This window comes from Eptesicus fuscus, chromosome 4, assembly GCF_027574615.1.
Source record: "Eptesicus fuscus isolate TK198812 chromosome 4, DD_ASM_mEF_20220401, whole genome shotgun sequence".
In the NCBI taxonomy this organism is placed as follows: domain Eukaryota; kingdom Metazoa; phylum Chordata; class Mammalia; order Chiroptera; family Vespertilionidae; genus Eptesicus; species Eptesicus fuscus.
Genome location: NC_072476.1, coordinates 67,471,853 through 67,492,576, shown reverse-complemented (window position 1 = coordinate 67,492,576; position 20,724 = coordinate 67,471,853). Strand labels below are relative to the sequence as shown.

The following is a 20,724-nucleotide window of genomic DNA, read 5'->3' as shown; positions in this document are numbered from 1 at the left end:
TTGTCTTTCTCTGACTGGCTTATTTCGCTTACCATAATACTTTGCAAAGACTTTTAAAAAAAATCTTTATGTGGAAAAGTGAGCACTGTTTTGGGATGTTGCATGGATGGATAAGAATAAGCCATTCTGTGCTTCAAGAACCTTCCTTGCTCCAACCTTTCATTTTCACCACCCAGCTGTTTACATATTTCCTCATAAATCAATTTGCTTATATCTGTATCATCTAAAGGAGCAGCTGGGATGTGACTGTCACAGCAGTAACTGACTGATACTGGGCAGTCGTGTTTCCTTTAACTGAAAGCAGAGCTCAAAACTGAACCCAAACAAACTCCTTTTTGTTTGTTTGTTTGTTTAAAGCAAAGCAAATAAAAACTCCTGGTTTATTTCTAAGTCTTGAATGTTTCTGAAATAATGCTTTCTTAACTGTATGAAAAGGCAGTTGTCTATTGCTGCATAAGGAAAAGGTCAATTAGTTACATTACATTTTATCATCAGTTTGTGATGTTCATACTCCTAATGCTAGTTATCTGTGGAGAGTTTGGGGCCATTGATCATGGCCTTGGGATGTGTATTTTTAAAGATAAAAGATGTCTGGTATCTCTGCATCACAGCTGGGACTCCTAGACACGATATAACCTGAGATTCCCCTTGAAAGGATATAAACCTGTCTGACTTTAGTAGATTGCCCATAACTTTCAAAAGCAGAGACCCCACCCCTACACACACTTTTCCTGTAGTATGTTTATTGAATCAAGTTGGAGACTTGTGAAGAGCTAGGAAGGAGAGAATAGCTATTTTGCTATTCTGCTTGAGAAAAATTAATAAATTCCCCGTGAGATCCGTGGAACTAGCCACTCTCTGAGAGTGAAGAATGTGGCCGGCAGGGAAGTGCTGTGCGCTCCCGTAGACCTGCACAGTAACTCTTCCCTCTTATATCAGTGGAAGACAGAATTACATTTTTTACAACAAAATATGGATTATTTGGAGTAACCTAAGCATTTTTAAAATTTAATAGATTTTGATGAATAGCTTCAGTCTACTCTGTTTTTCTCAGTATTAGGAATGGTTCAAAATGGGTTTTCTAGTTTATGGAGACAATTTTCATGTGAGAAAACTGTACTTAGATGTTCGATTTTGGCTAGTTTTTTTTATAGTCATTTTATGTGTTTGGCAGCTGACTTACTTGAATCCAATGGGGACTGGGGCGCGGAGAGAAAACAATAACTGAGACGTTACTAAATACAATTTGCAATGATTGTCTCTTTTGCCACTTTTTTTTAGAGGTAGAAAATGGCAGTCATTTAATTGGAACTCTAAAGAAAAGTAACTTTATCACCACATATTGCCTCTTAATAAGATGCTAGTTTGTCACAGAACATGTAGAACATGTTCCATCTTATCTGGCTTTTCTCTAATCAACTATTCGAGTTTCAAGCCACAGTTTTCTCTGCCATCAGAAGAAAGTGGCGATGGAAAGTAATTTAGGGTCCTCTTTCTGGTGTTGTATTGATCTAATCCTGGTCTCTGGGATAGATGGCACGAGTTCGGGGTTCGGGGTAGGGAACATGAGTCTCTGAGACACAGATAAACAGGGGGAAAGTCTGATCAGCATTTATTTTTTTCAACGAAGGTAAAATGAATTCTCCCCAAATCATGCTAGTTTTCTGGAATAATTCTTAGTTTTCCCATCCAGCCTAGAGGAGAGTTGATCCAGGCTAAATCACCCAGGATGTACGCTTATAATCCCAAGTGAAGGCGGAAAACATCCATATGGGAGTGGTGAATTTTTCTCTGCTCATTCCAAGGATCTTTATTTCTATGTGCATGAAGCCCTGTGTGTGTAAAAGAGGCTCTATTACATTCTTCTAACTCTGAACTGCTTTCCTGAGGAGAGATCACTCCCTCACATTTAACTGTTGTGAAAACACACACACACACATACACACACACACACACACACATTCACATACATACACACACACACATTATTAAACCTAAAGTCAAAGATTTATTTTTTTTTGGTGCTCTTTCTCCCTGCAAGTGACGTTAAATAAGGCTGTAAAGCATTTATGAGGGAACAAAGAAAGTTGTTCAGAAAACTGGAGTTCCCTTTGCTAACTCGGTTTGGCAATAACATGGAGCAGAATCAAAGCATCCCAGCCAAAATAAATCCGCACAATGGAGCTATCAGATATGAGGTAATAGTGTGACATGCTTGTGGGTATCAGACATTCTTGTAAAAACCACAGACCTAAAATTTGGTCCTGCACCATTAAGCCACAGCTCTGCCAAGCAACAACACAGAACACACGTTTTAAATCACTGTTGCAAGCCAAATGTAATTCCCACCAAAAACAATTAAATCTTTTACCAGAGGTCTGAGTCTGGGCAGCGTGCACCCTGAGAATCTGAATCTCATTTCAGTGTGAAAATGAGATGGTTGTTGTTCAGATCAGGAGGAAATGTCAGCTGCAAAACGCAGGGCAGCTAATGACTGTAACGTGAAGGGATGCTTGTTGAGGTTAGAGTGAAAAAGGGTTAGCTAAGAAAACTGTCAGTCCTTCCTGATAGCTGCAGAGATCCTTTTACAACGCTCATTTTTAATGATTAGAAAAATAATTCATGCTCACTCTAGGGACGTTGGAAAGTATGTAAGGACACAAAAAATAAAATATAATTTCGATCTCAGATCACCCAGATATAAACTTTATAACATCTTATGGCATTTCCTTTTGGCCTTTTACACACACACATGCGCACACACACACACAGCTGCATCAGAGGGTATGTGTAAAATTGGGATCATGGTGTGTTTTTAGAGTTTTGCTTTTGAATTTTAACTTAACACTTTAGTATATCCATTCCCTTTATATATTCTTCAAGGATAGGATATTTAATGGTTATACAATATTCCATTTGTCTGGCCATACCCCAATTTATTGAGTGTGTTCACTCTACAGGTTGGTTCCCATTTACTGGTAGTATAAATAGTATTTTAGGTAAAGTGTTGTTCAGCTAAAATTACTTTAGGATGGAATTTTAGAAGTGGAATTATGGGGTCCAAGGGTAAGAAGTCTTTGAGGCCCCTCATATGGATTTCCAGCTGTTTTCCAGAGAAGTTATTTACTTCCACCAGTTGTATCTATGATTGCCTGTCTTGCCCATTATTAGTCAGCAGCAAGCAACACCTTCGATTCAGGGTAGGCGTAGATAGGGGAGAATGCAACACACTCTATGGTTCATTATTTATAAGTGTCAGATTATTTATTAAACAACACCATTATGTGTCCAGCATAGTTCTTGGCACCGAGAGTATAGTATTAAATAAAAGAACCCTAAATTCCTGTCCTCAATGAGCTTATAATCTACTAGTGAGAAAAAATAAGATAAATGAGTAAATCATGTGGGATGTTAGACGATAAGTGTTATGAAGAAAAGTAAAGCAAGAAAGGGAGATGGGCAGTGTGCGTAGGTAGGGAAAGGGAAGGGGAAGCATTGTACAGATGCTATTGGGATTTTGTACATTTTCCACCTCTGAGGACATTCTCTAGTTGCTTGTAAGAGGCTCATTAAAAGTAAGCTAGAAAGTATTGAGCTCCAAAATCTAAATTAAATATTTAAGATGGTCTGGAATCTTCGATCATAAAAGGTATTAAACATAGATTTCTGTTATTTTTAAGACATTTCGACTTTTTTGTTTATTATTTTTATCCTACCTTAATTAATCTGTTTAAAGACAAATTAGTTATACATCAGCAACAGACTGAATATGACTTTTGTATCTCTTCATTTTGCTCCTTGTCTATTATTTATTAAAGGAGAGTAGGGGGAAGAAGGGTTGTTGGGTGGAGGGTGAAAGATAATAAGGGAAGGGAAGTCCGCAAAGAAAAGGAAAATAAGTAAATCATTAGAAACCCAGTTCAGAGCAAAGGTCTGTTCCTGGTGCAAGGGAGACCTGCCAGTCAGAGTACTCTGGTGAATTTGGCCTGAGCTTTCTACCCAGGGCCATCTGGGAGAGTAACTCAGGGTTTGATGAAGTCTACTAGAGTTGATATAAATCCATCTAATTTCTGGATTTTGGTTTCCGCCAGAGAAATAAAAACAACCTTCATTCTGTGTTTTGGCAAAACCGAAAAATAACAAAACAATATATTAAACATCCCTTGGTTATTTGCTATTTTATCACTTTTCAAAGACTCTTTTAAAAATCAATCAATCAAGCCAAAATTTCTGGTCTCCTATCTTAATTTTGGCATGACTCAGGAGGACTTTAAAGCAAAGCTAAGCAAAGAGATGGGAGGAAAAGTAGATCTCTTAATCTTGAGGTTTTCAAAGTTTAGTCTTCTTACTAATTCTTTTATCAAAGATTTAGCTTTATAGCATATTTGAAAGTTTTAAAAACCACACCTTTTTTTCTGAGAAGAAATAGGAAGTATAGGTATTCTCTAGTACATTTATGCATTTTTAAAACACATAAACATAGCCATGGTGCTGCTGGGAGTAATAGCAGCACCATTTTTTTTGCATGCTCTGAATTGAGAACAATCGCCTTAATTCTTAGGTACAGTTCTTTCTTCTCTGACTTTTAACTTTCTCAAATAATATCTCTTAACTGATTGTTTCAGATCACAGACTTATTTCACGTAAATTTCATTCCAAGAAAGGCTAACAGATCTGTAGTCCTAGAAAAGATAGTCATGTGAGCCACTGTTACATAAAGCTACTTCTACCATAGGAAGGAAGTTTGCCGACAGTCTTGTCAGCTTTAGATTTGTGTTAAACCACAGTAGGCAAAGCATAGTGGGAAAGTGATACTTAAGTTGAGTGAGAAAGACATTGAACAAACAAAATTGTCCCATTCCACATTCTAGTTAGGAGACTCAGGACTAGCAAAGTGAACTCTTGTTTTTAGTCCAATAATATTTTCATCTCATCAATGCTTGTTATTTTTGGATAGGGATAGGGGCTGTGTTTTTCATATAATTATTGGTTGATATGGAGGCAGTATTTTAAAGTAACAAAGAATTGAACATATACCAAAGAGTCCTAGGTGCTTAATATCTGTAAGGTTGAAATTACTCCCAATCCTGTTAGATCTTTGAAAGAGATAATGCATAACAAGTATCTAGAAGAGGGATTCATTCATCACAGGTGCTGAATAAATGGCATTTATTATGATGATCAAGGCAAAATATATTTCCATTTATATATCATTGCTCAGAATGGGGAATCGATAGATACCATCTAAAGATAGAGATATAAAGGTATCAGTAGAAAAACATCAAATCAATAACATTCTTTTCAATTAGTTTCTGAACATACATTATACAAAAAACCCCAAATATATTTATAGCAAGATATATTTATTTTTTGAAAATATATTTTTGTATTGATTTCAGAGAGGAAGGGAGAGGGAGAGAGAGATGGAAACATCAATGATGAGAGAAAATTATTGATTGGCTGCTTCCTGCACACCCCACACGGGGGGTCAGATCGAGCCCACAATCTGATCGGGCAATCAAACTAAGACCTCCTGGTTCATAGGTCGATGCTTAACCACTGAGCCACTCCGGCCAGGCATATAGCAAGATACATTTTTAAATGCTTATCTTGTCAACATGTATACATGTGATAAATGTTTCCTATTAAGAGAAAACATGATAAATGTTTCCTATTAAGAGAAAAACAACTTTCAGATTAGATCATAAAGCAAAACTCAACTGTATGGTGCACACAAGGTCACATCTAAAACAGAGTAACTCAGAAAGTTTGAATATTAAATGATGTGTACAGGTATAGCAGGTAAATACATAAAATATATACATCAAATGTCTCAATTTTTAACCAAATAAATGAATTTGGATAAAATAGTCATTTTAAAAAAGACAAAGAAAGGTACTTTATAGTGGTAACATAGAAAAGAGAGAATACAAATTTGACTGTACTATAATCACAATCATATAAATTCTATGTGCACATAAAGATAGAGGGAAATGATGGATCGGAGGGATGAGATTATGATCTTTTTATTTGTTCCACTTTCATTAATGCTGCGATAATTAACAACAATAATAACATGATTAAATTATTAAATTGATCACTGATTGTATATTTAGAAATGTAGAATAAAATTCCTCAGCTATATCTCATTGCCAAAAGAAAAATACATAATTGTTGAAGAGAGACATTGAGATACATACATATATTATCCATTCAAGTATAAAAGTCTTTTTCTTTACCACCAAAATCATTTTAGCTAGATGGCTAAATTGAAACTGTTTAGTCCATTCTAATTTGATTGTGATTCAATGCCACTGTCAGGCTTGTAATATACTACTATCAAGTAGTCATTTTCTCCCTCCACTTTTGCAGCAATATGAGAACTGGAGGCCCAACCAGCCAGACAGCTTCTTTTCTGCTGGCGAAGATTGTGTTGTCATCATTTGGCATGAGAACGGCGAATGGAATGATGTTCCCTGCAATTACCATCTCACCTATACTTGCAAGAAAGGAACAGGTAATCATTATCTCATTAATAATGTCTACTTAATCCACATTTTCATTATCAGGTTAACTCAGGAAGACTAAGCTTCCTTCTTTAAGATACGAACTGGATATGTCATGTGCATCATCTCTTGTTGCTCTGGAATATTTCATTCTTGCCAGGCAATTGAAAAGTTTGTTTTCTGTAATGTTGACACCATAGATTTCAGGTGCTGAAGATAACAATGTAGTATTTATGCAGAAAAATTACCTCCAAGTATCTTTAAAAACACCAACACACAAAAATCAGCCAGCACAGGGGTTGAAGACCTGTTTATTTTGATGAAGAAAGCATTAAAAAATTGGTTGTCAACATTTCAAAATTGGGAGATGTCATAAAATATTATAGATTTTTTTTTTTTTACTTAAAGGAAAAGAACAACTGGTACCCATTTGACCCTTTAGAATTTGTCCATAGTTTGAAGCATTGGAGCTGAAAACCTCTGCTCTCAGCAGTGGGGGCCGTGGTCCTCAGTTCATTGCAGTCCTTACTCAGTCCTCCCTGTTTTTAAATGCCTGGTCTCTGTAGACTTTGAGTTTTTTACCCATTTCCTTAGAAGCTTGTTGTATGCTTATAAACCATGAAATAGTTGAATGTCCTCAAGATGCAATCAAGTAAAAACAGTTGTAATATAAGTCCCATCATGAGGAGAATTGCTTAGTTGACATTAAACAGATAAAGTTAAGAATGCTGATTTTTAAAAAATATGTTGTGTTTATCACTGACCAGTATGTTTGAATTTCTAAGGCATTCTGTATAGACTTCTTCCTTAAACAAATAGGAATTCCATAAACATTTTTAACCTGTTTGCAATGGTGTTAAAGCACGAATATTTAGTCTCTAGAGCTAGACCTCAAGTAAGAGTTCAAATTACAAATGCAAAATATAAAATCCATTTGATTTTTTAAAATATAAAAAAATAAAACTACAAATTCAGCCTGTGTAAATATTTTAGAAAACTTCAAAAATGAGAAATGCTATTAGAACAAAGAGAACATGAAGATACACAAAGCTCAGATAAACTCAACTGTTATTTGTGATTACTTTGCTCTTCTCTGATCTAAAGTAGAATTTATTGTGAATATCCTTTCTACATGAGCCGCTTTCCTGACTTTGTGCATTACCTCAGCACGTCTGCAATGAGACTTGTGAAAATAGCAAATCAAGTGTCTGTTTTCCCTGCTTGTAATGTAAGAAGTCTTTAATGAACTGTTTGTCTTTATCCAAATGTCATGTTTGCATTCTCAGATCTCCAAATGGCCCTTGGAGTCATGCTTTTCATTTTATGATGCTAACATTCTGATATTTGCTATGTTAATTTTTCCTGTAGCAAGGTTTCCCAACACCAGCACTATTGACATTTTGGGTCCAATAATTCTTAGTTGTGAGGGGCTGTTCTGGGCATTGCAGAATGTTGGGCATCTTCTCTGCTTTCTACGCCCTGAAGGTCAGTAGCATTCTCTCCACTGCACGCCCCTCTCCTCTGCTTTGTGATAACTAAAAATGCCTCCAGAAATTGCAACCGTCCCTGTGGAGGGAGAGGAAGAAAACGACTCCAGGTTAGAACCACTGTCATATAAACTAAAAAGGATTCACAAAACCAGCATCACCATTTACATTTCCCAATGGGGAAAGAGATTCATCAAATGTTGGCTCTACCTCATTAAAGGAGAAAACAAACAAAACAAAATGATCTTTGTATTTTATCTCCCTATTGTCTGGTTTTTATTTATGTGGATTTAATTCTTTGTTAATTACTACTCTGGGGAATTATGTGAATTTTATAAATGTCTATAGACTTTTATAAAAACATACTCATTTCTCCTTTCAGATAATTTAGGCATCTTAAAACATACATACCAAAATAGTTCTAGTTTCAATTAAATACCCGTAAAGGAGGATTATAATATATGCACAAGGCATATGTATATTTAAAAGAACACTTCAGCCCTAGCCAGTTTGGCTCAGTGGATAGAGCGTCATCCTGCAGACTCAAGGTTCCCAAGTTTGATTCCGGTCAAGGGCATGTACCTTGGTTGCAGGCACATCCCCAGTAGGGGGTGTGCTGGAGGCAGCTGAATCGATGTTTCTCTCTCATCGATGTTTCTAACTCTCTATCCCTCTCCCTTCCTCTCTGTAAAAAGTCAATAAAATATATATAAAAAAATAAAAGAACACTTCAGTCAATACTATCCACAGCTCTCTGGAGATCCTGTAGCATCTTCCAGTCCCATCTGTTTACTTCCCAATTCCAACCATCAATGATGACTTAGTTCCTTATTTTTCTTTTTGGCATTACGACATATGTTTGTATGTGTAAACAACACATTATTTAGTTTTCTAAATTTTTAAAATTTATATAAGTGAAATCATACTGTATGTATTTTGCGCCTTGCTTTTTTTTGGTTCAGTATTGTTTGTGATATTTATCCATGTTGATGCATGTAGCTGTATTTCTTCATTTTTGCTGCTGTATGGTATTTCATTGTATGACTATATAACATTGTATTTATCATTTCTCCTGTCAGTGGACATTTGGGCTATAGTAAGTATTTTTTGCTATTGTAAGCAATGTTTCTGTGGACATTTTTGAACTTGTTCCTGGTAGACTTTTTGTGAGTTTTTATAGGGTATTTTTCCAGGAGTGAAGTGCTGAGTCATAGGATATATGTACCATAAAATTTACTAGAAAACAGCCAAATTATTTTCCAAAGTGGTTGTACCAGTTTGCACTCCCACCAGCAAAGTGTGAAGGTCCTGTTACTCCACATCTTCGCCAACATTTGGTATTTTTGGACTTTGAAATTTTTGCCAGTCTGGTGGGTATAAAATGTTATTTCTTGTGATTTAATTTGCATTTTCTTGGATACTTTTCCTTAATATTGTTTCATACACTTATAGGTCATTCACAGATTTTCTTCTGTAAAGTATCTGTTCATGTCTTTTACTTATTTTTTAAAATTGGTTGCTTCTCTTTTATAAATTGATTTGTAGGAGTTATTTTTATATTCTGATTATGAACACCTTGACAATTAGATATTTTGAAAATACCTTCTCCCAGTTTGTAGCTTGTGTTTACTCTTACCCTATGCTATTTTTTGATGAACAAAATTCTTCAATTCATTACATTTTCCTTTATGGTTTAAACCATTTTTCATCTCAAGAAATCTTTACTACCCTAAAATCACAAATATATTCTATGTTGTTTTCTAAATGTTTTATAGTTTTGTGTTTTATATTTATATATTTAAGCCATCTAGAATTGATTTTCCTTGTATTCTCCGAGGTAAGGAACCAAGTAAACTTTTTCCATAAAAGTACCCAATTGTCCAAATGCAAAAGCTACTTTTCTTTACTGCTTTGCCATGTTGCTTCTGTCAAATATCATGCATATATGTGTGGATCTACTTCTGGTCTATCTGCTGTCCTTGCCAGTACCATACTCACTGAACTATTTTAGCTTTCATATAAGTATTCATATATAACTAGTTTTTGAAGAAATCTCTACATTACTTTCCCCATAATTATAAAGATAACTTCTAATTTGTCAAAATAGCACCGAATTAAGTATAATGAACTATCTAGTTCATAACTTTTAACCTTCTATGTCAGTTTGGTCTCATTCTATCTGATAGTATCTGGACCTTGGTATAGGGTTTTCATAGTATAACAAAAGAAGTGCAGGTATCCAGATTGAGTTATCACTGAACCACATACACAGTGTAGTTTATTAATTGAAAACAATATGTTATTATAGAAATCTCTGCTTTAGGAATTTGTGAAGATAAAATACATGTATAAATATTTCTAATTTCTTAGTTATATATAGTATGATTTTATAATCTATTTTTAGGTTATGTCTATTTGAGTGACAAGTCTTATGTGAGTGAAAAGAGATGCTTGGATTGTGTTTCATTAAAGACAACTTTTTTTGCTAATTACAAATGTTAATTTTTAAAGCATGTCATTTAGAACAAGTACACCAATGTTGAATAAAACTTTAAGTTCAAATTCAGTTGAATCAATTTGCCCAGCTTCTTGAATTTCTAGATTGTAAGGTTTCTTTTAGTTTTGTTTCTTTTTTATTATTTGCTATTGCTAAGTTTGTTGACATTTAGAATTTTTATTGTAAATTATAAATTATAAATTTTCCAAAATTTAATCTTCATTACCCTTCTCAATAATTTAAATTTTAAGATAATTACAAAACCGAGCATGAATATTAAGTCCTGACTTTCCCTTTGTCTCATAGAGAAGTCAAAAAAGAGTAAATAGAACCAGAGATATTTTATTGATACTTAAGAGTCCATATTTGGCCATGTTTTACCCATATTTTGAAACTATGATGTTATTTTAGAGTTTAAGTATTTTCAGGGAAGTGACAGTAATAGTTCATTGTCACAAATTCATCCTTGCTCCAAGTGAAGATGGGGAGTAAATAAGAACTTTGGGATAGTGATGAAGACAATACCACCTGGCCACATGAAACTGGTACTTTTTAATTTGGAATTTTTCCAGAAAAGTGACCATTTAGCCGTATGGTTCTTTAATAAAATGCAATCCAAGATAACATAATCTGGGATTCAAATGGGGCCCAGAGCCTCAATATTTACTTTTTTTCTTGAATATTTTCAATTTGTGAATTCTAAGTGATTGTTTTTTATGATGGTGCTAGATTGGTTTTATAAGGAGCAAAAGAGATAAAAAGAGACTCCTACTGATAGAAATATTTAGATTCATTGGAAATAACTTGATTTACTTTTCTTTAGTTGCTTGCGGCCAGCCCCCTGTTGTAGAAAATGCCAAGACCTTTGGAAAGATGAAACCTCGTTATGAGATCAACTCCCTGATTAGATACCACTGCAAAGATGGTTTCATTCAACGCCACCTTCCAACTATTCGTTGCCTAGGGAATGGAAGATGGGCTATGCCTAAAATTACCTGCATGAACCGTAAGTGGTACTTTAGAAGGAATGGACAACCGTGCTATAACAGCTACTAGACACCTTCATTTTACAGCTGCGGTACTGGTAGTTTAGGGTATGGAGCAAGTAATATTGTTGTGTTTTCTTTCTTTCTTTCTTTTCCTTCCATGTAGCATCTGCATACCAAAGGACTTATTCTAAGAAATACTTAAAAAATTCCTCCTCATCAAAGGACAATTCAATAAATACATCAAAACATGATCACCGTTGGAGCCGGAGGTGGCAGGAGTCCAGGCGCTGATCCCTATAATGGCGAACATGTGTTTTCATCATTTCAGCCAAAGTCCTAACTTCCTGTGCCTTTCCTATCACCTCGAGAAGTATTATCCGGTGGTCTGGATTTATGGACCACCGTCCAGTCAGTTGGGGTTGCTGCGCTCCCAAAACATCTTAAATGAAAGCATTGGCATTCAAAAAGAAAGCAAATGATATGAAAGAGAACAAGGGCAGAGAGAAACCATTTACAGCCTATCTGATGTCTTCAGTTTTCTGTTTGCCTCCAGTGCAGACCATTTTATAATGTATACCAGCCTACTGTACTATTTAAAAAGCTCCATTTCAGCACCAATGGCAATGTAAATAAGATGATTTAATGTTGATTTTAATCCTGTATATAAAATAAGAAGTCACACTGAGTTCTGGCATATTTAATGATGATTATGGAGCCTCCAAGGTCTTTAATCATTGGTTTGGCTGCTTTGGGTAGTTTGTTTAGGCTGGAAATGGTTTCACATGCCCTTTGACTGTCAGCAAGACTGAGGACGGCTTTTCCTGGACAACTAACAAACACAAAGTCTTGTAGGCCACACTGCACCATCTCAGCCTTAGCTGCAGTTGGCTTCACGTGCTGCTGAAGCCTGGCTAACGGGACCTGATGGGATGAGGGACCGCGATGTGGAACTCTTCTTTGCTGCATTCCTTTTCCTTCACTTACAAGAAAGGCCTGAATGGAGGACTTTTCTCTGACCAGGAGCATTTTTAGGGGTCGAAGTGCTAATTATTAACTCAACCAGGTCTACTTTTTAGTGACTTTCATAACACTAACTTGCAAGGTTCCAGATCAACACATTTCAAATGGATATAGACCCAGGGCTCTGGAGGGTGGGGAATTGTTAAAACAACACACGTTCAAAGAAAGAAATTTTGTATATATAACCATTTTAATCTTTTATAAAGTTTTGAATGTTCATGTATGAATGCTGCAGCTGTGAAGCATACATAAATAAATGAAGTAAGCCATACTGATTTAATTTATTGGATGTTATTTTCCCCCAAACCTGAAAATTGACATAGTGTGCTAGTTATTTTTTCAGTGTTAGCCTTTGTACTTCTTTCACACAGTTTGGAACCATATAATCTTAGGTACTTTGTCCCTGATTCAATAATGTGATGGATAGAATGCATCAAGTGTTTATCATGAAAAGAGTGGAAAAGTGTATAGCTTTCAGCAAATGGTGTTTGCCAATTCTAAGCAAGGAGCATATATATATATAGAAATAGTTAGGTGTATGTGTTAAAATGTCTTCCTATCACTTCCCACTCGTTTTCTCCCCTTTATTTGAATAAACTGGCTGCCGAAGATGACTTTGAACTATTATCCACTTAATTTAATGCTTAAATAAAAATCTGTAATGAAAAGAAGGCATTTAGGAGTCTTTCCCTAATTTCAGTTAGAATGATCTTGAGAAAAGTAGACAACCTATGAAATGCAAATAGCAAAAGAACAGCCCCGACATTGATTCTTTTCATGAAACCTTCTTTGGCTGAGAAGGAACCACAGTGGCTACAATCATTCACAGTGTCTTTGAGCAAGTTCCCTGGTTGTTGCATTAACTGTAGTCCACCGCCGAGTGTTCCAGAGCACAGAGCAACAGTGTGTGGACCCATTAGGTTTTACTTTTCCCTCTTTTATTACAATGCACATAATACTTCCTGTATTTATATTATACCATGTATAGTGTAAAATGTGAATGATTGTGTGTGTTTTTTTTTGTGAATGAAAATCTAAAAACTTTGTAACTTTTTATACCTGCTTTTGTTTCACCAAAGAAACCTAAAGTCCTTCTTTTACTATACTGTGACTGGTCTGTTTATTTACAACTTTAAATCCTGATGTGCACCAACATTTTTACATTCTGGTTCCATCACGAGTACAAGCTGCTCACATGAAATGATTTTGTGGCTGACAGAGAGATGATTATACATGTCACTGACATCATGATTCCAATACTGTTTACATCTACACACCTATGCATTAACTTCAAGTATGAAAGAAATGTGCAGTAGGAGAAGTGATAGCTTAGATTTATCACATGCTTCCCACGAACCACGTTGAGTGTTTTTTTTTGTGCATGTTCTCCCAATAAGCCTGTGGGAGAGGTGCCGTTACTCTGATTGATGAGGGATCAAGTGTAGAGAACTCAAGTCATTTTCCAAAGTTACATAATTACTTTGAAGTGGATGCAGGTAATCTTCAGAGACTGAATGACATTCTCAAGAAAAATATGAAATATACTGTTCCCAACTACACATTTACGAGGTAAATGGACTGGTTAGAAGATAATATCTAAATAATGATCAGAAGATGTCAAGTTCCTGTCCATCCATTCCTTCATTTTTCATTCATTTACCATTTATTATGTATTTACTATGTGTCAGGTACTGTACTAGGCCCTGGAGACTTGGCAGGGAATGAGTTCGGTCTCTGCCTACATACATTTTTATACTGGGTACAACCTGTGGGATTTATTTTACAGCCAATTCTACCCAATATCTTTATTGATAACTTGGAAGAACAAATCTATTATATGCTTCGCAGTGGTACAGAAGATATAAAGACAAAGGTGAGTTGAAACTTATATCAAGGGTTCGTTCTGGGAACGTCAAAGGTGTGTGGAGAGTGGGGCAGGAATAGATCCAGAAAATAAGAGATTCTTTTCCTTGCTGAGCTTTTCCTTTTCATGTGCAATCTGTCATATCTTTTACAAAGAATTTGAAACAGAAATTACCCAAAAGAATATATAAGAATTTGCATGTTGATAATTTCATCAAGCAAATACTTACTGCTCTAGGTGCACATAATACAGACTGTGAGATGTTCCATCACCCAGAATACTGGACAGAGTGAGAAGTTTAAGGAGACCTGCACTACTCAATGTCAGCTAGAGGTGGCTTTCTATTCATGTCTAAAAGCAAGGTTGCCTATGAGTGGGGGGGAGAATGTGCCCCTACATAGGTGGCTATTTAAGAAGAGGTGACCTTTCAGGGCAACTGAAATGGAAAAGAGGTAAGAGAGATTGTATAGGGAAGGCACATCATTTTAATGTGATAACAAGTGGACCTTTGTCAATCTTAACTGAATTTTCAATACTGTGCAGGAAGTAGGAACTGGATTAGCCTTGAGCTAAAAGCCCAGAAGTCATAAAACATGTAAAATAAAGTTATGGACAGAAAAAAATGTAATAGGTCGCACAGAATTGCAGAGTTGATTTTGGGCATCACCTGTGCATGAATACCTGCCAAGGAAAGAATCCACAGGAGAAAATGTATCTTAGATGAAGGCAAGAAAATGTTATCACGTAGCTAAAGACTCAATGATAACTTTAACATCTTTTAATGTGTTTCTCTTTATCTTTCCTAATATTAAAAATGCAGTGAAGTAAAAGGCCCACAGTGATGCTTTTGTGCTCATATGTGTGCATCCTCTTTTTATTGTGCTGCAATTGCCATTTGCTAAACAAACCAGAATTCACCCAATAAGTCTTTTCTAAAACAAGCCTAAATTGAAAGTTTATCAAGTTCTTTGAATGAGTCATTCAAGATGTTATAATCTTTTCCCATTATTACTCATTTCTGTATGCTTGAATCCCAGCTGGACAAGAGAGAGCAAATGCCAAACAAGAACAAAAATGTTTTTTGTTGAAGTGTTTACAGAATAAGCAAATGATGGCTTTAAATTGGAATTTAACTCAGACTTCCATCTAATCTTCCCTGTTGAAGATTAAAAGTGCTGCCTTAAGGCAGTAATTCTTAAATGATTTTTTAAAGTGTTTGCTCTAGAATAAAATTTCCATTATTTTTAAGTTGTCAACCAAAAATGTTTTCATTATAAAGTTAGACAATTGTAAAGGATGTCATTTTGGGGCATATTTTAAATATTGTCATTCTAAAATAAACATGTAATATCACTCTTATAAATACACTCAGTGGAATCTAAATACCATAATGATTTGAATACTACTATCATCCATTAAAAATTGCTTCCCTTTATGAGCCCATGTACCCCTTGGTTTGGAGACCACTGCTTTAAGATACACAGTCCTTAAAGTACGCTCAGATTTTTAGTGTCTTATCCATCTGTATTTATAAGCATGTGTCCTATCAGTTGGTGGTGATTGCTTTCCAAACTTAGAATGGGCCTCTGGTTTTACATGTCAGAAAAGCTTTTCTACAGGGAAATAAAACAGCATGATTAAAATGTTTTGTTTCTTACTGGATAGTCCTGAAACAAAGTTTGAAATGCAAGAATCAAGACAAATTTAAGAATTGAGAAATAGAAGTAAAAAAGATATATTGTAAATTCCCAGCAACAGTCAGCCAGGAAAAAGAACTTCAGATTCAGTGGGGAGCCCTGAGAGAGGTGTAGGTGGGATAATCCTTGGGAGAGAATTGATCTCTAAATAACGCCAGTTCCTAAATCCAATCACCCTCTCCCATTAGCCAGATTGAACTCACTGTTAAGGTATTATATGTGTACATATCTTACCATTGCCACCCCCCACCCCACTCCCATATATGCCCTCACCCCCCAGAGTTTTGCATCCGTTGGTTATGCTTATATGCATGCATACAAGTCCTTTGATTGATCTCTTATCTCCCCCACCTCTCCCTAACTTTCCCCCTGTAATTTGACAGACTGAACTCACTGTTCATTCAGTAATACATATTGAGTACTTACCATGTGGCAGGCACTCTGCTAGATATTGAGGATCCTGTTATAAACAAGATAGGCCAAGTTCCTGTCCTCAATGGCTCTTACAGTCTAATGGGAAAGATTAGCAATGGCACTAAAACAGGAAAAGAGCTGATTTCTCAAAATGTTGTTGCTAAAGCCTTCATTATTGGCTATCTCTTTGTTCTGCTCTCCATCTTTACCTGATCCCTTCATAACCATGGCCTTAAACACTTTCCACCTTATGGTAACTTCCATATCTCTTTCTTTTGTGCGATGGGTATATATTCAGTTGTTGGATTTCACAGGTACATTGAACTCTGTATGTTCCAAATTGAATGATTATCTAAACCTCTTCCTAACCATCTACACATTTAAAAAAATCTAGGAGTCTAAAAGTCATTCTGGACTTCTAATTTAATGCCAATATTCAATCAACCACCAAATTCTATTAATTATACTTCCAAGATTCTCACAGCCATCATCTTCTCTCTATTCCACTCTCTTTAATATCTGGTATATTATTAACATAGTATTAATATTTCTAGGTGCATCTAGAAATATAACCTTTTGAACTAATATGCAAAAGAGCCTGCCATTCTCCAGGTCAGAATTTATCAGAACCTATTGCTGACAAAATAAAATTTAATTCTGTATGCATAGCACAATGCTTTGGGGGCAGGGGATGATCACCTATTCTAGGCATTATGCACTTAAGAAGAATGGAGTAATTGATTCAATAATCTTAAATAAATCAGCCATTAAATTTAAGTTTTAGTTTTTCTCTCAGAATTAGATCAGTTTGGCTTCCTGTTCAGTCTCTGATCAAATGTCAGGCTCCCCTCATACAAGGCAGAAATGGAAGGCCAGCAATGCTATTGAGTGGGACATTTGCCTCTCCAGATACTCTCTCCACTCTTCTCCTCCTGCCTGTGCCTGTGGGCTGACTGTGTAGATTGCTCCTATTGAGTTCAGCCATGGGGATCAAGCAAGGCAGGAGATCAGAGGAAGAGACGAGTGATGGTGGCGTGTGTCCCCTTGGCTCCCTTGCAATCCTGTGGGATTGCCATGTGTTGCTCCTATCCCTACAGCAACATCATTAGCTCCAAGCAGGCCCCCATCCCCCCATAGACCTCTCTGCCTCCTGGTTCCACCATGGCTGTCTCACCTTGACCCTTCAGATCTGGGGTAGTAAGAGCTCTCCACTGTTATTGGCCCAGGGGTGCTGCACTATAAATTGTGATTTCCCCAAGCTGCCTACCTTTGTTAACAGTCCCTTTATTATACTCTCTTCAATTTATCCAATTTGATTGCATTACCTGTTTCCTGCTGGATTCCAAATTGACAAAGTGTTTATGGAAGCCTTTTATAGGGACATTTTGGGATCAACTCAGTTCATACCAATCATAGGAAGGGCAAGCTACATTACAGGCTGGAAGTTCCACATTGGTTCCCTTGGGTTTCTTCCGTAGCATCCTATTGTGTGTTTTATGAGGTCATGTCTTTAGCTCCTTCCTTACAGCCACTAAACACTAAACAGGTGATTATTGCAGCCTCAGCTTTGCATAAACATAGCCATACTGCAGACTGGTTGGTCCGGAGGCTGTGTTCTCTGGCTTACATTTCCAAAATAAAATGTGATACTCCTCAGCTCGAGATCACAGTCAAGTCCAGTTTTCAATACTGTTTCATAATTAGGAGCAAAGAGTTGGAGTCAAGTTATACATGTGCATAACACGTTTCTCTGGGACCAAACCCCATTAGTTTTGAAGCTTTATGGCTATAGGTGGGGAAAGTGGGAAGTGAGGGAAGGGAGATTGATATTTGAAAGCAGCCAGCCTGTTTCGTTTCTCTAGATAGAGGTGTGCCTTTATCTTTCAGGGAAGATTTCCCCACTTTGTGTATGGAGAAGCTGTTCCAGGGAATCTTTAACTTATACAAGTTTAAGATCAAGATCCTACTTTGTTTGGAAGGAATTTGAAAAAGAAGGAGCTAAGCTGTTCTTCATTACGAAGTAGATGTTATTCTCTTCTCTTAAAAATACTGTATTTTTAGAGTAAACTTTTACTTTAAAAATATTCTATTTATTTTTTCTGGGGTCTTGATTCCAAGGAATGGAAAATATTGGCAGAAGGGTCTTCCTCTGTTGAGGAGAGAAGCTGGCTTCAGCAACATGATGGCAGATGTGCGGAAATTGAGAGAAACCTCTAGGAGAGATCTGTGGAGGAGCCTACAGAGTCTTGTAGAGGCCAAGAAAGTGTACAGTTTTAAGTGCTGCTTGGCTGTGCTTTATGATTCCTCATGTCTTCAGGATCGTTTATTAAGACTTAACTGAGATTTTCAGAATTAAGAGGTGGGCCATGCCCTCCTTGGGGAGGGGTGGAGAGGTAGAGAGATCAGCAGTAGTCTTAGCAAGCCAAGTACAGATAGTGTGATGTGATCATACCTGGTACCATAAGGCTGGCTGGGGACAGAGTGACATTCAAGGTAGATTTATGGAATAGGGCCATGTGCCAGGAATGTTTGGGGAAAGGAGTCTGCAGAAATTTTCATATATATTTTTTGTCAAGTAACAAGTGGTCTTGGGAATATTGTTTCAGCCCTTAAGGGAAGTGCAATTTCTTAAAACTAAATTTGAGAATATCTGTCTTACATAGGCTTTGTTGTAAGTAATATCTTCCATGCTTAACATATGGTAATACTTTTGACTTTTAATTTTGAGTCTCTTCTTAAAATATGAAGTAAATTAACAGATACTTTCATTTTGTATAAGGATATGCATGACAAAAATAGTATTTGGGGAATTTAAAAATGAATATCATAAGCAAGAAAAAAAAGTAACCCAGCAAAATAAATGGAAGAAAATTAGCCAAGTAATTCCAGAAGAATGACAGTAATGCAATAATACCATGGTTTTGGAAAAGGATTTAGGAAAGGAAGAAGACTTTCTGGGATTTTAGAAGCTGTGCTAATCTATTTAGAGCCAGGCATGTCATTAAAAAGCAGGCATCGGAATTTGGTGATGCTCTGATTATAAAAGGAGGAAAGAAGAAAAATATTAATTATAACATTTTTACATACAGAGTTAGGGAAAACAGAAATACTACAAAGCATTCATGCTAAAAAAGAGAAGACAGTTTACCTGAAAAAACAAGAAATATGTGAAGCTCACTAGCAATAATGTTTGCTTGAGAGTTTCTGATTGTATAGAGATGAAAAGATAGAATAGTTTTTCATTAAATGAGGGTTTGGAAACACAACAATAATGGTCTGGTCCATCCACAAAGGAGAAGGTTCAGGAGAGAGACTGGACCAAAGAATGAGAGATGCTGAAATAACTGAGAATGAATGGGCCACTGTGCTAAGGCTGGGAAATATGCTTCCAGGCTGAAACAGCCTGGGCAGGTAATGTCTACTGAATCATTACCTGAATCACAAGTGCATTAGACACCACGGAAACACATTTAGGTATCGGTTAGTTTATGTCATGGCTCTTTTGTTGTTTTTGTTACTACTTCACCAAAGTGATGCCTGTTCATTGTAATTGTGTTGAAAAATACAGAAAGCACAAGTAGGAAAGCAAATGTTCAAGAGAATATCGTCTTGAGATCACTATTTTTAATGCACGTGGTCACAGAGAGCTCAGTAACTATGTGTAGAAGGCACAGTTTATCATGTGCCAGTCAAGCTCATACGTGGATTGCCCTCTGTTTCTTTTCACAAGAATGTAAGCTCTGTGAGCACAGGGACTCCCCTATTTTTATTATCGCCATGTTCCCAACACCTGCAATAGCACCCGGCATGCAGCAGGCACTTGATAAATAATTGCTCATTGAATGACTCAATCACCTGCCTTATTATTCACGTTGATTTTATTGGCATTCCTATATACTGCTGGAGAAACAGATGCACAAGATTACAATGAAATCTTCGTGCATACACTAGGATGTACACCCAGCAAGTCTGACTTTGCACTTGTTAATGTATTTGGTTGGTACTCCTTAGCTAGAGAGAGAGCCTGTTGAAATGGAGGTCAGCGGGATGAGGTTAATAACACCATACTGAAACTAACCTCCTTGCCACAGGTGTGATCAAGTACCTGTTATGTTATATTCATTGAGCAGTTCTATTAACCAGCAGTATCAGAAGCAGAGGACAAAAAAAAGGGGGGGGCATTTTTCCCTGTCTCACTACTCTGCTCCAGAAATATGCCATCCACAGTTGTCTGTCACCTATGTCAGTGG

At 36.4% G+C, this 20,724-nt stretch overlaps 1 protein-coding gene across 2 annotated transcripts in view; it reads left to right on the top strand.

Annotated features, from left to right (window-relative positions):
• VCAN (versican) overlaps window positions 1-13,599 on the top strand; it is a 103,366-nt gene extending 89,767 nt beyond the window's left edge. For both annotated transcript variants that reach the window (XM_054715099.1, XM_028139745.2), the window contains 3 exons: window positions 6,373-6,517; window positions 11,314-11,496; window positions 11,643-13,599. In XM_054715099.1, coding sequence (XP_054571074.1) covers window positions 6,373-6,517; window positions 11,314-11,496; window positions 11,643-11,770 — 456 coding nt within the window. In that variant the 3' untranslated portion in view covers window positions 11,771-13,599. The remainder of the gene's footprint in view (window positions 1-6,372; window positions 6,518-11,313; window positions 11,497-11,642) is intronic.
• The last annotated feature ends 7,125 nt before the right edge of the window (window positions 13,600-20,724 follow it).